Below are 17,100 nucleotides of genomic sequence, written 5' to 3' on the forward strand. Positions count from 1 at the left end.
TAGAATTTAAAAATGTTCCCACAAATATCTGGACAATTGATTTTTTTTTTTTATAGAGCACAAAGGCAATACAGTGGAAAAAGGATAGCCTTTTCAATAGTTGCTGGAACAGTTGGATATCCATAGGCAAGAAAAATGAACTTTAATCCCTATCTTTTACCATATGCAAAAATTAACTCAAATGAATCAAAGACCAATGAAAACCCATAGCTATAAAACTGCTGGAAGAAAACACAGGAGAAAATTTTTTCTATCTTGGATTAAGCAAAGATTTCTTAGATGGATAAATTGAACTGCTGTTCAAAAGATGCCACTAAGAGAATACAGAGACAAACCACAGACTGAGAGAAAATACTTGCAAAGTATATTATTTCTTAAAGAATATATAGTGAACTCAACAACACAACTCAAAACTCAACAACAAAAAAGGCATTAAAAATAGGCAAAAGAATTGTACAGACACCTCACCATAGAAAGTATACAGGTGGCAAATAAACACATGAAAAGGTGCTCAACATCGTTAGTCATCAAGGAAATGCAAATTAAAGCCTCAGTGAGATATCACTGCAAACCTTAGAATGACTGACTAAAATGAAAAAGACTAACTATAGGTCATTTCATGGACGCTGGGTTTGCAAGAGCATCTGCGGGTGCCTGGCGGGAGGGAACCGGAAAGACCCAGCTGAGGGTGTGTGGATTTGAGCCTCCGCGTTTCTAGCCCAGGATCTCGAAATGCATTGTGATTCCTGTCCATTAGACTGTAAGCTTTATGTAGGTAATCTTAGAAACAATGGTAGTGACCGAATTGGAACAAGCTTTTGGCCATTGTGGACCCATCCAAAGTGTGTGGGTTGCTAGAAACCCTTCTGGCTTTGCTTTTGTTGAATCTGAAGATCCCAGAGAGGCAGAGCTAGATGGGAGAACACTTTGTGGCGGCCGAGTAAGAGTGGAACTGTTTTTGTTTGTTTGTTTGTTTGTTTGTTGCAGTACGCGGGCCTCTCACTGCTGTGGCCTCTCCCGTTGCGGAGCACAGGCTCCGGACATGCAGGCTCAGCGGCCATGGCTCACGGGCCTAGCCGCTCCGCGGCATGTGGGATCCTCCCGAACCGGGGCACGCACCTGTGTCCCCTGCATCGTCAGGTGGACTCTCAACCACTGCGCCACCAGGGGAGCCCAAGAGTGGAACTGTTGAATGGTGAAAAGAGAAGTCGAAATCTTGACCCACCTCCTTCTTGGGGTCGTCACCCTCAAGATGATGATTATTTTTATTTATTTATTTTTGGCTGCCTTGGGTCTTCGTTGCTGCACGCGGGCTTTCTCTAGTTGGGGTGAGCGGGGGCTACTCTTTGTTGCGGTGCGCAGGCTTCTCATTGTGGCGGCTTCTCTTGCTGTGGAGCACAGGCTCTAGGCGTGCGGGCTTCAGTAGTTGTGGCACGTGGGCTCAGTAGTTGTGGCTCGGGGGCTCTAGAGTGCAGGCTTAGTAGTTGTGCTGCATGGGCTTAGTTGCTCTGCAGCATGTGGGATCCTCCTGGACCAGGGATCGAACCTGTGTCCCCTGCATTGGCAGGTGGATTCTTAACCACCGTGCCACCAGGGAAGTTCCTCAAGATGATTATTGAAGGAGGAGGCCTCCCTCGCCGCAGATCCACAGATCTCCAAGACAGAGAACCTTCTCCTACAGCTGGAGCAGGTCCCTTTCTAGAGATAGGAGAAGAGAGAGAAATCGCCGTTCTGGAAGAGAAATCACAAGCCGTCCCGAACTTTCTCTATGTCTCGTAGCCGATCTAGGTCAAATGAAAGGAAATAGAAGACCAGTTTGCAAGAGAAGGAGTGTTGTACAGGAAATAACTTCATTTGACAGGAGTATGTACAGAAAAGTCAAGTTTTGTTTGAGAATTCATAAGCTTGGTGCATTTCTTTTTTAATAAATTTATTTATTTTTGGCTGCATTGGGTCTTCGTTGCTGCGCACAGGCTTCCTCTAGCTGCGGCCAGTGAGGGCTACTCTTCCTTGTGGTGTGCAGACTTATTTCAGTGGCTTCTGTTTTGCGGAGCACGGGCTGTAGGCGCATGGGCTTCAGTAGTTGTGGCTCGCGGGCTTAGTTGCTCCGCGGCATGTGGGATCTTCCCAGACCAGGGCTCGAACTCGTGTCCCCTGCATTGGCAGGCGGGTTCTTAACACTGCGCCACCAGGGAAGTCCAAGCTTGGTGCATTTTTAAGATGTTTTAGCTGTTCACATTTGTCTGTCTGTTGGCACAGTGATGCATAAAGGTGTAATTCTCTATGGTTTGAAATGGACTGTATGAGGCATGTAATATCAAGAATTGTTACTTTACAATGTTCCCTTAAGCAAAATTGAATTTGCTTTGAATTTTAGTCTTGTGTAGACTGATAATAAATCTCCAACTCCTGCCCAGCTAAAGTATGATGTTTAATATTATGGAAACAAAACTGGCAAAAATTGAAAAGACTTTTTCCATAGCTGGGATATGGTATGCAGCTGTAGTTAAGCAAGCAGTCTTTAAAACCTACTGTGAACACAAGCCAGCAGGTAAAAATTAAAGCTGCACCCTTAACCTAGATTAGAGTTTTAAAAATTCTACTAGTGTTCACACTGGACAAGAGGCTGTCCAGTTGGTGTAGAATCGAAGAAGTTTCAAGAAATTAGTTTACCTTTGCTTTAGGTCAGAAGTTCCTTCTGTGATTGCTGTATATGAATACATAGCTCTTTGTAACATGATTTATTTGGAAATTTGAGACTATTTAAGATACCAGTGTCCTGCCAGTTTAAGGGTACATTGTAGAGCTGAACTTTGAGTTGCTGTGCAAGATTTTTTTTTCATACTGTCATTTGTTATATATTTTGTGAGAATCCTTGGGATTAAAGTTTTGGTTACAAATTGTTGTTTAACCTGAAAGCCTGGTTTTCCTTGTAAAACTAAAATTTGAGCTTGGTACCAAGTCCAGGTATAACATTCCTATTGGAAGCCATACTTATATTTTCTTGTACAGCACTTCTGAAAATAAAATATTAGCATAACTGTGTAATAGTTGAACCCACCATTACCATAGATAGTTCTTGTCCCATAGAAGGCAGTTGGTTACACAAATCTTATTTTGTAAGAAACAGAGTTGCAGCTTTTGAAGTGAAGGGAGTTTTTGGTTGTCCACCTAAGTGATGATACATTTTTAGGAGTAGAAGCCAGTTCAAAGTCCATGATATTCAGTGATCAACATTTTAAGGTAGAGCCATCTGATACATTATAATCCAAAGTTGCCCATAAAAAAAAAGGCTTTTATCGTTAGCATGAAAGCTTTACACAAAGCTTTAAAAATTGCTTCCATTTTATATAATTTGAGGTGTTTCATGGGAATTCGAAGTTGATCCATCATGATGTAAAATTCACTATATGGTTCAAATGTAACAGTGCAGAATTGAATAGGGAGGTATGCATAACCTTGCTTTTAGAAATCTAGAGGTGTAATTTCAAATTTTTGTGCCATTAGATTAAATCATAATGCAGCAACAGCAACAAAAGACTAACGTATTGACAAGGATATAGAGGATCTTGAACTCTCATATACTACTGCTGTTGGGAGTGTAAAATGGTACAACTCATTTGGAAAATAGCTTGTTGATTTTTTTAAAGTTAAATGTACACCTACAGGGTGTTATAGCTGTACTGCTTTGCATCCCACACTTAGGTATTTACTAAAGAGAGATGAAAGCATATACAAAGACTTGTACTTGAGCGTTCATAGCAGCTCTGTTTGTAGTAGTTCAAAACTAGAAACAAACCAAATGTTTGTCACCAGAAGAACTAAAAAACAAATGTGGCATACCCATACAATGGAATGCTGCTCAGCAATAAAAAAGAATTAAGTACTAATACAAATAACAACCTAGGTGAATCTCAAAATAAGTATGTGGAGTAAAAGAAAGCCAGTAGTATATGCTGTATGCTAAAGTGCAAAGGTTTCCTGAGACCAGAATTTTGAGAACCTTTGCCCTGTAGAGTCAGGTGACCCTTAGACTTGTCAGAGACATGAGGGTGCAAGTGTTAGGCTTCAATCTGCAGTGGGAAGCGGGAGTTGAGAGAATTGAATATGTATTTTAGGAAGATAACCTTGGCAGCATTCTAAGGGGTCCCAGAGAGGGGAAGTTTAGAAATACGACCAGTTAGGGGGGCATTACATTTGGCCTTGACTTAGGGTCTAGGTAATGGGAGGCGGACTCGATAGAATTGATAGAATGTATCTCCAGTTAGAGGGAAGGGAGAAACCTGCCTGGTATGTGGGGGGGCAGGTGGGGGTCTTCATCTGAGATTGAGAATCCTGAAGGAAAAGTAGGTTTGAGGCAGGAAGGAGGCGGGTGGACTTCACTTTCTTAAGGATGAGCAGAATCTTTTAACTGTAAAAAAGTCTAAATTACCAACTTTTTCTCTTAAAAATGTACTCTTCCTGTCTCTCATGTTAATTATATTTTGTAAAGGATTCTGTTTCATTTATTTAAGCCTTTTTCCTCCCTTCGTCTCTAGATATCATTGACCCTGCAATCCTGCGCCCAGGCCGCCTGGACAAAACACTCTTTGTGGGTTTGCCACCCCCAGCAGATCGTCTCGCCATCTTAAAAACTATCACAAAAGTGAGTAAAGGAAATGGTACATTTTCGTGTATGTTTCTTGCATTTTAAATACAGATAACTAATCATTTACGGTGCCTAATCACTGTCTTTTCTGTAGCTTTAAATATTTGCCCAGCCTATAAGATCTTTGTTACTTTAAAGGAATTGTTCTCAGAGCATATTTGAAATGGAATAGAAGCTGTTGGAGTTGAAAAGTAAATAGATATGGGCCCATTTTAAATATCCAGAGAAAAATTGAGTTTTGAAGCCACAATGTTGAATTCTGTCCTCCATGTTGGTATATGCCAACTTTTAAGATGCCTGTACAGTATTGACTTTGCTCTTTTTATAAAAATCATAAGTAGTGAATACAAAGAAGAAAGCAGATCACCCTAAATTGAACTACTGCAAAATAATCTGCATTAACATTTAGTGCAGACATCGTTCCAAACATCTTTATGCACAATGGGTTGTTGGATGGGTGGATGGTTGAGTGAATGAGAAGGAGGAAGGGGAATAAATTTAACACATTATTTAAATAAAGTTAAATTTATTTGAAATTTAACAGAAAACAAAACTAAAGGAATTATTAAACTTCCAAGTACACGTTTCATTTTAGATGGCATCAGTCTAATTTCTGCTCTGAAAGTTACATAATTAGCATTCTTATATTTCCCTTTTTCCACTTACCAGCTTTTCTTCCCTGTATATTTTTTATTTGCCCAGTGTCATCAAGTTTACATTCTGTTCTAGAGTCATATTCTTAGTTTCACATTTATATAGATACAGTACTCACAGCCAGCACTTTTGCCACAGCTTTTATGTTTTCTAGTTTAGTTCATTTCGTCATTTGGTTGACTGTATTTCATCATCCGGTTTATTCCATTTATTAGTAGTTTATTCAGCTGTATTCCTCAAGTTCTTTTCATGGTTAAGAATGTCTGCCTGTTGTCTTTATAATTAAATGATATATTAGCTTTATACTTAAATGATATATTCAATGATATAATTTTTCCTTGGTCACACAGTCTTTCTGGTCTTTGTAGAAATTGCAGCATGAGTTTGGGCATTGAATGTGTTTGTAAAATGTCTGAGGTCAGTCTGATCTTTGTTTTCTCTTTGGTAGGTGACTTGCTTTTTCTGCTTGGATCCCTGAAAAATTCTTTATCTCTGAAGTTTAATAACTGAAATAAAATATGTCCCTGTCAATTTTTTGTTGTTGCTGGTGGTGGTGATAGTGGGGTTTTATTTTGACTAGTGAAGAACTAAAGTCTGGTGTGCCTTTTTATTTTGTAGGTGCAATTCTTCCTTCATTCCAGGGAAATGTTTCTGTGTTGTATGTATGAATACTTTTTCTGTATCATTTGTTGGATTTATTTCTTCAAGGTCACTGATTATTCTTATATTAGATACCCTTTGTCTTCTGTATCTTTTGTCTACTTGTTTTATTTTTTATTTACTTTTTAAATTAATTTATTTATTTAATTTTATTTTTGGCTGCGTTGGGTCTTTGCTGCTGCACACAGGCTTTCTTCAGTTGAGGCGAGCTGGGGCTACTCTTCGTTGTGCGCAGGCTTCTCATTGTGGTGGCCTCTCCTGCCGCAGAGCACGGGCTCCAGGTGTGTGTGTTTCAGTAGTTGTGGCACGTGGGCTCAGTAGTTGTGGCTCACGGGCTCTAGAGTGCAGGCTCAGTAGTTGTGGCGCAAGGGCTCAGCTGCTCCGTGGCATGTGGGATCTTCCCAGACCAGGGCTCGAACCCATGTCCCCCGCATTGGCAGGCAGACTCTTAACCACTGCGCCACCAGGGAAGCCCCTGTCTACTTGCTTTAATTTGTCTTTTTCTACTGCACTCACTGTGATTAAACTTGAAGTCTTCTCTTTTTTTCCTTTTTTCCTTCCTTTCATTGGAACCCCCAAGTTCATGAAATGAACTTGATGGGTACTGATGGTTACTTCATCCATACCTTCTCTTTGTCCCAGTGTAGAGTGAATGAGTTCTCTCATCACCCTCTCACTCTACCTGGAACTAGTTTTCCTACACTTCACACATTACAATTTGAGGTCTGGTTAATTGCTTTCTGTCCACATTTTTATAGCCTGGGGGTGGGAAAGAGAGCTAAGCTGGTACTGATTTGACCATTATAAGGAAGCCTGAACTTACTCTCTTCTGAAAGAGACCCTGTGAAATGCCTGATGCCTGGACCTGCTCTCTGCATGCAGAGCGTGTCTCATTCCCATGTGCTTGTGCCCCCAGTGCTGCACAGCTCCTGGGGAATGGCATACCTTGGCGTTTCTTCCTGATTCTGCTGAAATCGCCTGATAGTATATCTGAAGGTTTGTGTTTAGCTTTTCCCAGGGATATCTGCTCCAAAGACTGCTTCTCTCCAGATTGGAATCTTAATGGACGTTCATAAGATTTTGTTAGCTTCTTTCCTCAGTGCTGCTTCCCAGGAATGGAGGCCTAGTTAATAGCTACTCCAGAATGATCTCTTTCCTTGGAACCTACTTTTCAACATTTACAACATAAGGTTTACCCCCTTTCTTTATTTGGTTGCCACTGGTAAATTTTTTAACTTAACTTTTTTTTTTTGGTATTTTCTTTCTGTGTTGGCAAAGGAAGATGCTGTGTTCCTACTTCACTGGGCCACCCTTACTTAAAAGTGCATAGAGCAGTGTTCATAACTGTCTCCCGCAGGAGCGGAAACAGGAGGATAATCAGCTCTGTGGGTTAACAAGACCCCACTGCCAGCAGTATGGAAGCCAACTTGGAGAAAGGTGAAAGTCAAGGTTGTACAATGAGGCATGCCGGAACTAAGGCAGTATCAGGGGAATAGCAAAGAGGACATAGATGTGGGGACTATTTAAAGGTTTTAGTTAATAGGACATTGGATTAACTATAGAGTTAGGGGGGTAAAGAAAAAGGAAGACGATTTCTCAGCTTGAGCAGCTGAATCGATGGTGGTGTCTATCAACACAAGAGATTGAGGAATGAGGAGGTGAGGTCATTTGAGTTTCAGATGCTTGGGCACTATCCAAGGGGAGACGTGTAGCAGGATGTTAGTCCCGTGGTTGGCAGTTCAGAGGAGTCCTCTGGCTGGGTTATGGTTTCTCCTGTCATCAGTACATAGCTGGTGGTCAAAGCCACGAAAACACATTGCTTTAGTTCAGTGGCTCTCAACCTAGGGCAGTTTTACCATCACCAACAATCCATCTCACCCCAAGGGCAATGTCTCGGGACATTTGTTTATCACCAAGGCAGGGGAGTGATGGTGCTACTGGACATCCTACAACATACAAAACAGCCCCACAACAAAGAATTTTCCAACTCAAAATATCAATAATGCCAAAGTTAAGAACCTCTTCTTTAGTTACATGTACTTGTTTCTTTGTATCAATCGAGTTTGATAATGCTGCATCAAGGCACTTCTCTCCCTTTCCTTGGCTCTGTCATTAGAGGCTATGATAGTGAGATTCTGTTTGCTTTGGTTAAAGTCTATTTAGATCTTCCGCCCATTTTTTGTTTGGGTTGTTTGTTTTTTTGATATTGAGCTTCATGAGCTGTCTGTATATTTTGGAGATTAATCCCTTGTCGGTTGCTTCATTTGCAAATATTTTCTCCCATTCTGAGGGTTGTCTTTTTGTTTTGTTTACAGTTTCCTTTGCTGTGCAAAAGCTTTTATGTTTAGTTAGATTTGCTTATTTTCGTTTTTGTTTCCATTACTCTAGGAGGTGGATCAAAAAAGATCTTGCTGCAATTTATGTCAAAGTGTGTTCTGCCTATGTTTTCCTCTAAGAGTTTTATAGTGTCCAGCCTTCCATTTAGGTCTTTAATCCATTTTGAGTTTACTTTTGTGTATGGTGTTAGGGAGTGTTCTGATTTCATTCTTTTACATGTAGCTGTCCAGTTTTCTCAGGACCACTTATTGAAGAGACTGTCTTCGCCATTGTATATTCTTGCCTCCTTTGTCATAGATTAGGTGACCATAGGTACGTGGGTTTATCTCTGGGCTTTCTGTCCTGTTCCATGGATCTGTATTTCTGTTTTTATGCCAGTACCATATTGTTTTGATTGCTTTGGTTAACGTATGTGTGTATGTATACACACACAAGCACATTTATACAATCCTAATTTGTTTCTGTAAATTTCTTATAGTTATAATGATATAATGATGATACTTTCACACTTGCCTGTGAGAGATCACTAATTAAAGGCAAAGATTGGAGTAATAATTCATGAGGTATTTGGTGTTGAGGGCCTTACAGATTTGGACCCAGAAGAATGACTGGCTCATTCTTCCAGACGTATGTCATCCACTGTATGGTACTCAGCACTGTGGAACAACTTTACACTTCCTTCATCTAGAATTTCAGCTCTATTTGCTAAAATTGTTAGCTCTTGGACTCAGGGGTAAAGGCCCCACTTCAAAGATAAAATTATTAGGAAAATAAGATACTAGAATATTAACCTAAATGAATGATCTTCTAGTCAGTCAACAAGTATTTATTGTAAACTAAATATATCCCTGGTTGTGTGTATACCATGGGGAGACTAAGACACATAAGACATAGTCCTTACATATAAGGAGCTTTTCTTCTAGATGAAAAGAGAATATGAATGTTTCTAAAACAACAACAGGCATATTAATTCATTCCTGAGAAAGGGAGAAAAATGAAGGCAACTGAGTAACCTAGAGATTTCAACTATATAAAGAAATATAAAGAAAAAAGTCAAGAAGAAAACATAGCAAAATATGAACAGTGCTTGCCTCTTGGGGATGGGCTTACAGTTTACTTCTTCTGCCTTCTCAGTGCCCTCCAGTCAGACACCAGGAACACACTTGGAGTTGAACAAGCAGGGCTTGTTTCTCTTTGAAGTGAGGGAGGACCCGTACCACAGAGAACTGTAGGAGTGGGGTGTCTCAGTAAGAGGATATTAGAAAGGACTTCAGTGATTTGTGTTTGTGTTAGGTTTGGGAAGAGTTTAAGGGGCTTTGCTCTGAATTGCTTTCAAAAACCAGGCATTATTCTGTGATTGAGGGTCTTAATAAATCTTACCAAGATGGAAGACTAGACCAAGGCTAAGGCTGTGATTGGGAAAGAAGCAGCTGTCATTTACATTAGCCGGGACAGGCAATGTTTGACCATTCTGTGGTTTGGGCAGTGTTCACGTTTTATCTGTGTTCAGACATGATTATGCAGGAATCTTGTTTTTCTCTTGATCCATCCTGGTCACGGAGTGGCCTTCTCTGATGTTGATGTTCTATGAAATTGTTTATGTTCAACAGGAGAGCAGCACTGCCTAGCTGTGAGGGCCCAGCCAGCTCGTAGCAACACCAGGGCCTACTTGCTGGATGTCAGGGCCTGCTTGTCTCTGTCTCAGTGGCTTTATATTTCCAAATTTTCTATCATGAGCATATATGCATATAGCGGGGGGAGGGGTATGGAGAATGTTTTGTGGTTGTTTTTTTTTTAAACAAAAACATAAATGTTGAGGTTAAGGAGGAAGGACCTAGAATTAGATAGAAAGACCCTTTGGGCAGCCTCCATGCACAAAGTTGTGACTACAGAAAGAAAAGAAACCAGAAAAAGACATGTTGATAAAAATCTATTTGACTTTAAAAGCAACTTTTGTGATATTGTGGTTTAGACTGTTATATAGTCAGTTCTCAGCATCTGTCTATGCTAAAGGCAAAGGAGGGCTTTTGGCTGTTTAGACTATTTTTGCAGCGGTTATGGGCGTGTCGTGTTCTCAGACCCGCTCCAGAGGAAGGGGCCCACACAGGCCTGAGTGACGGTGCACTTGCTGTTGCCCTCTGAGGAGAGCTGCTTGCACTGCATTTCACATCCTTATCTTACTTTTTCAAACCTCCAGAGGCCTTGAATGTTTTTGCTTAAAGATCTTTGTTGATGGCTAAAGCTAAAGCAGGGTAGAGGGAGAGGAAGCAGAATCTCTAATTTCAGGGCAGAGTCCACAAGGCAGACCTCTTCCTCATGGCAGTCTTTATGAAGACTCAGCCAAAAGTGAGAAAAATTGGCCTTTTTAATCTTTAATAAACCTTTCTATTTCAAAGTTTGCTGGCTTTTTACTCAAATTCCCCAGATTGTTTTATATATACTATTTCCTCTTTTTCCAATTAGTACTTGAAATATTTTGGGGAGATTAGAATAAAATTCTTTAGTCTTGGTCCTAAAAATCTAAAGATCTGTGGGTCAGAGCAACTTCTCAGTATCTTTTGGAGTCTAAGTTTCTTAAGAGAAAAACGAGCAATGACATACTGCTTTTTTATATATTCTATTTGGTGTTTCTGGTAATGTTGTGGTAATAAGAGGTTTATCACTAAAAACCCCTTGGACAAGTAGAACATTTTTTTCTTAATTTCTGTTTCTTCCTGTAAATGTCATTAAAACTTGCCCTTATCTCAGAAAGCCAGAAAGGTTATTTGGTGTCTTTCAAGTGCTTTGAGGTAATATGCAGTCTTTAAAATAGTGATAAGAATTCCACTAAGAGACCCAAAATTCTCAATATGTTTTTTAAAATGTGCCCCGTAAGACTAAAACATATAACATCTCACCAAGAAACATATCTGTTAAATTTTCATGAGCTAAGATAAGAATATCTGATATAATAAAAAGTGATATTTATTAAACACTTACTGTGTTCTAGATACTTTACAGATATGAATATGCTTAATCCTTGCAACTGCCTTTTGAACTGTTTGAATTGAATATTTAAATATTCAAATGAATATTATTTCCATTTTACTGATGAGCAAACTTTATCTCATAAAAACAGGATACAAAGATGTGTTTTTTTCTTTTTTCTTCTATTGAAGAAATATAGTTGATTTACAATGTTGTGTTAATTTCTGCTATACAGCAAAGTGATTCAGTTCTTTATATATATAAAAGAATATATATATATATTCTTTTTCATATTCTTTTCCATTATGGTTTATCACAGGATATTGAATATAATTCCCTGTGCTATACAGTAGGACCTTGTTGTTTATCCATTCTGTATATAATAGTTTGCATCTGCTAATCCCAAACTCCCAATCCATCACTCCCCCACCCCCCTTGGCAACCACAAGTCTATTCTCTATGTCTGTGAGTCTGTTTCTGTTTCATAGATAAGTTCATTTGTATCATATTTTATTTTATTATTTTTTATTTATTTTATTTATTTTATTTATTTATTTAAAAAAATTTTTTTTTTCTGTACACGGGCCTCTCACTGTTGTGGCCTTTCCCGTCACGGAGCACAGGCTCCGGACGCGCAGGCCCAGTGGCCATGGCTTATGGGCCCAGCCGCTCCGCGGCATGTGGGATCTTCCCGGACCGGGGCACAAACCCGTGTCCCCTGCATCGGCAGGCGGACTCCCAACCACTGCGCCACCAGGGAAGCCCCCATTTTACTTCTTACTGCCACATTTCAGTTAAGAATAATTAGATTTTAATGATACAGAGATTCCTCAGCCCTTATTTCTACTAATTGGAAAGTAATGTTGCTATTGAAATGTTTGGAAGTATCCTACGTAGACCACACTCCCCAAAAAAAGGCAGTTTGTTACTTTCTTTCAATTGATAGTATTTTGGGGGTTTATTTTTCTAAAAAACTAATCTCCTAAGAATTAGAAAATTTCTGAGAATCTAAATTTCTAAGCATTAATTATTTTTCTAAAATATTACTTTTAGATAAGCATTTGTTTATTGTGTTCCTTTATATATTGAGCTTTCTCAAAAGATTTAACTTAAAGAGTGCCCTAAATATGGCAAGTTGGCAATTGCTCCCCGTGTGCAGTTGTGAGAAAAATTTCTCCTCTGGATTCTCATAAAGAAGACACTCAGTTGTGATAGACGTTTTTACCAATATCCCTATCATAAACACAATAATAAGCCTTTCAGGACTGAAGCTGGTGGTTCTCCTACTGTAAGCTGTGGACATAACTAAAAGCCAGTTCATTAAAAACAACTTCATGAGAGGTCAAAGAAATGCACTTCGAGGATGTGTGAGCCTTTATGAAAGTCCGGCTTGGCCCAAGAATAGAATTTAGATACTGAGAAGTATAAAAGAATTATCCTCAGGAAGTCCTCCATGAATCAATTTCTTATGATTGAGCTTTTGATTAAAACGGGACAGTAGGGACTTCCCTGGTAGCACATTGGTTAAGAATCCACCTGCCAATGCAGGGACACAGGTTCGATCCCTGGTCCGGGAAGATCCCACATGACGCAGAGCAACTAAGCCCGTGTGCCATGACTACTGAGCCTGCGCTCTAGAGCCCACGAGCCACACTACTGAGCCCACGTGCCACAACTACTGAAGCCCACATGCTCTAGGGCCCGAGAGTTGCAACTACTGAGCCCGAGTGCCTCAACTACTGAAGCCTGCATGCCTAGAGCCTGTGCTCCGCAACAAGAGAAGCCCCCTCTTGCCACAACTAGAGAAAGCCCGCACACAGCAACAAAGACCCAACACAGCCAAAAATAAATTAAAAACAAAAAAAAAACAAGACAGTAGATAGTTTGAGGTAAAATTCTCTAGCAGCACAGGGAACATCCATGTGCTGGGTGACCATCAAGGTAGGGTTGATAGTTCCTTCCTTCCTTCCTTGCTTCCTTCCTTCCTTCCTTCCTTTCTCATTGCGGTGGCTTCTCTTGTTGCGGAGCACAGGCTCTAGGCGCATGAGCTTCAGTAGTTGTGGCGCATGGACTCAGTAGTTGTGGCTCATGGGCTGTAGAGCGCAGGCTCAGTAGTTATTGCACACGGGCTTAGTTGCCCCATGCATGTGAGATCTTCCCAGGCCAGGGCTCGAACCCGTGTCCCCTGCATTCGCAGGCGGATTCTTAACCACTGTGCCACCAGGGAAGCCCTAATAGTTTCTTAAGAACATTAAAGAATCTCAAAAGGGTTCATGCCTGATGAGGTAGCCTCTTGCCCCACCTCCTACCTCCTCCTACTGGTAGATTGAGGGACTCAACAGGGCAGTGTCCTCGGGCTTTCCCACTTCCGACATAGTTTGGAAAGTCCAAACATTTCTATTCTCCATCATGATAAATCCTTATTACCTGTTCATCATCACTATTTAAACAAGACCTCCCCTCCCCCTCCCCCTTCCCCTCCCAAATATAGCACCAAATTATCTCTCCTTATCTGGAGATAAGATACTGGGTTTTGGGGGGAATTCCTGGTGGTCCAGTGGTTAGGACTCAGTATTGTGAACCTGGGTTCAATCCCTGGTCAGGGAACTAAGATCCCACAAGTTGCGTGGCCAAAAATAAAACTTTTTTTTAACTAAAAAAAAAGATACTGGGTTTTTTTAATTATGAAAATACGCAGTAAAGATTTGGGGCCTTACCAAATGTCCGTTCAGTTGTGGATTTGAACTTCAGAACTCAAGTTTTTAAATTCCTGGTTCAGTGTTATTTCCACTTTTCAGACCTTTTTATTTATTTATTTTTTTTATTTTTTTGCTGTACGCGGGCCTTTCACTGTTGTGGCCTCCCCCATTGCGGAGCACAGGCTCCGGACGCACAGGCTCAGCGGCCATGGCTCACGGGCCCAGCCGCTCCGTGGCATGTGGGATCTTCCCAGACCGGGGCTCGAACCCACGTCCCCTGCATCAGCAGGCGGACTCTCAACCACTGCGCCACCAGGGAAGCCCAGACCTTTTTATTAAAGTATAATGCACGTACAGAAAAGTGGACATATCATTAAATGTCCAACTTCATGCGTTTTTATAAACAAAACCTTCAAGAAAGAATATTAGCAGTTAATTTCATGGAGACAGAAAGTAGAATGGCGGCTGCCAGGGGCTGGTGGAGGCGGGGTGGAGTAGGGGAGGGGAGGGTTGTCCCTTAACACAAACAAAGTTCCATTTTGGGAAGATGGCTGGTTATGTTTTAGAGATAGATGGTTGCACAGTAACAATGTAATTAATGCCACTAAACTATACATTTTTAAATGGTTAAAATGATAAATTTTGTTACGTAAATTTTACCACAGTAAAAGAGAGAACATTACCAGAGCCACAGAAGCTGGCCTCCTGCTTCCTTCAGGCACTGCCCACCTCTACCCGCACAAGGTTAACTGATGAGATTGAAGAAAACTTACGGATCACACAGTCTGACCATCTAGTTTTACACACAACCAGAGGGAGAAAAGAAAAAAGCACAGATTGTTTCCTAAGGTCTCACAGAAAGTTTATTTTCCCATGTTTATTTCGCAGGTCGAAGTGGATTGAATGGGAAACATAACTGTTTCTTGAACCTGTGTTAGATGAACATTTGCATTTTATCAAATAATAGCAGCTAGCAGATGTACAGTTGATTAAATTCTTAAACATGCCCAGCTGGGAGGACATGAGAGGACACCCTCTGAGCATGGACCAGACAGAAGCAGGTGGTAGCTCAAGGTGCTGGGTCGTCTGACCCTCTGTTTGGAGCACCTGCCGAGCTAATATTTACACTTGAGGCTTAATGACATATGTTTATTTACTTTTTTCCTGTGTGTTTCTTCTTAAACTGTTTATTTCCATGTAATATTTGCTACCAAGGAAAGACAATATGCAATGTAGATTTAAGTTGTAAATCAGAATAATAAAGCAAATACTCACAAACCTACCATCTTAACAACGTCCTGTACTTTAAGTCACTAAGAACAGTTTTGTTTGCCTCTGCAGTTTAAGTCACCAAAAATGTTATTAAGTATATACTGTATGCATGCAAGGTACCGTGTTAGGTGTTGTTGGAATTCTAAGGCTGTTCTGATACTTGTCCTTTCTAGCATCTCTTGGTATGAGCTGAAGGGGAATTGGCACCAAAGTCAACTTTGAGTTTTAGTTAAGGGTTAGGAAAGAACACATTGAGCACAGAGGGCTTTTGGCTTTTTTTTGTAGAACACTTTGCTGATTGTTCTCTCCTGGCCACGTTCAATGTTATTTCTCCCTTCCTAGCCCGCCTCACACCAAAACTAAGCACATATGCACGTCAAAACTTATCACTGCTTATGTACTTGCCATATTTAATCAGGCAAAGGAAATGTGATTCTTCACCATTGGAAAGATTGAAGGTGGTGGGTTTTGTTCTTGGTGTTTTGTTTTTGCTGTAGTACTTACAGATTGTTCAGACTTCACCAGCATAAATTGTTTGCCTTCAGCTTTCCCCAGTTTGGGATCTACTTCTTAACCTCATTTCTCAAAATTGAAATTTGTAAAAATCTGTTATACTAGTCTGGGAGTCAATTATATTCATTTAGTCAAGCAGCCATTACTATTTATTTAGAACCTATTATGTGGGAAAATATAGGTCTTTAAAGCCTCAGTGAAAGTGGATTTTTCTCTCTTACTCAGAATGGCACCAAACCCCCACTGGATGCAGATGTAAATTTGGAAGCAGTTGCTGGTGACCTTCGCTGTGATTGCTATACGTGAGTATCTTCATCTCCAGTCAGTTAACTCTCTGAGGCTCAGTTTTCTCATGTGCAAAATGAGGGAGAATGATGTTCGGAGGGTTAAATTAGGAATCCTGGAAAGCACCCAGCGTCTGGCTTTTCCTCCTTCTTTCTTCTTAGAGAAGGGACTACCCATTTTGGGGCTCTGAGGAGTTCCCAGGAGTACGGGGAATCCTCTCATATGTTCACTCTTGGTACTCAGCTACCCTGACCACCATCGCTGCCTTTCACAAATTGTCTCTGTCGTACCAGAATATTAAAGCAGACATTTCATTACCAGCTGCCAAATTATCGAGGTGCTTCAGCACTTAAAAGAAAATAATCTACAGGTTTTTCAAGGCTCAGAATGCATTTTTCACAGCACACCTGTTAATATTCACACAGCCTGTAGTAAAAGCAGGAGGTCAAATATTTCTGCCTTCAGCTTTCATATGTGTGTGGTGGTGGTTGATTTTGTTGTTTCCTTCATGTGTTTTTAAGTAAATTTGTTAACTTTCCTAATTTTGGTTCACAGGGAAGAAAATGGAATTCACGTTGGACTAACAGGGGACATCTCTCCCTCTGGCTTATTTAAAAAGCCCTGTTGATTGTCCACAATATACTAGGGTGATCATGATATTCCTCTAGGTCAAGGTCAAATAATGTGCTTTCTGAAGCTAAGTCAGTCAAGGAGAGCAGTGTTTTAATCTTTGAGGTCTTCAGGAGTCTATTGTTCAGCAGTGTAAATTTATATCCAAGGAACATAGCCACTGGTACTGATATAGGCACTCAGTTCTTTCCAGTTCTGGTTGAAGAATTTCACATAACTGTCTGTCTCTTTTTTTTTTTTTTTTTAATACATTTATTTATTTATTTATTCATTTTTGTCCGCGTTGGGTCTTCGTTGCTGTGCACGGGCTTTCTCTAGTTGTGGCGAGCGGGGGCTACTCTTCATTGTGGTGCGCGGGCTTCTCATTGCATTGGCTTCTCTTGTTGTGGAGCATGGGCTCTAGGCACACAGGCTGCAGTAGTTGTGGCATGTGGG

The 17,100-nt window shown here is 40.5% G+C and overlaps 1 protein-coding gene and 1 pseudogene across 1 annotated transcript in view; both read left to right on the top strand.

The window, feature by feature from the left end:
* The window catches only part of NVL (nuclear VCP like), a 100,440-nt gene that overhangs the window by 70,229 nt on the left and 13,111 nt on the right, over positions 1 to 17,100 (top strand). Inside the window, exons 19-20 of the mRNA XM_024753146.1 lie at positions 4,539 to 4,645; positions 15,976 to 16,052. Of these exons, the coding sequence (XP_024608914.1) occupies positions 4,539 to 4,645; positions 15,976 to 16,052 (184 nt within the window). The remainder of the gene's footprint in view (positions 1 to 4,538; positions 4,646 to 15,975; positions 16,053 to 17,100) is intronic.
* LOC112404963 (serine/arginine-rich splicing factor 3-like) lies at positions 362 to 1,999 on the top strand (annotated as a pseudogene).

Source organism: Neophocaena asiaeorientalis, unplaced genomic scaffold, assembly GCF_003031525.2.
Source record: "Neophocaena asiaeorientalis asiaeorientalis breed wild unplaced genomic scaffold, Neophocaena_asiaeorientalis_V1.1 scaffold634, whole genome shotgun sequence".
Taxonomy (NCBI): Eukaryota; Metazoa; Chordata; class Mammalia; order Artiodactyla; family Phocoenidae; genus Neophocaena; species Neophocaena asiaeorientalis.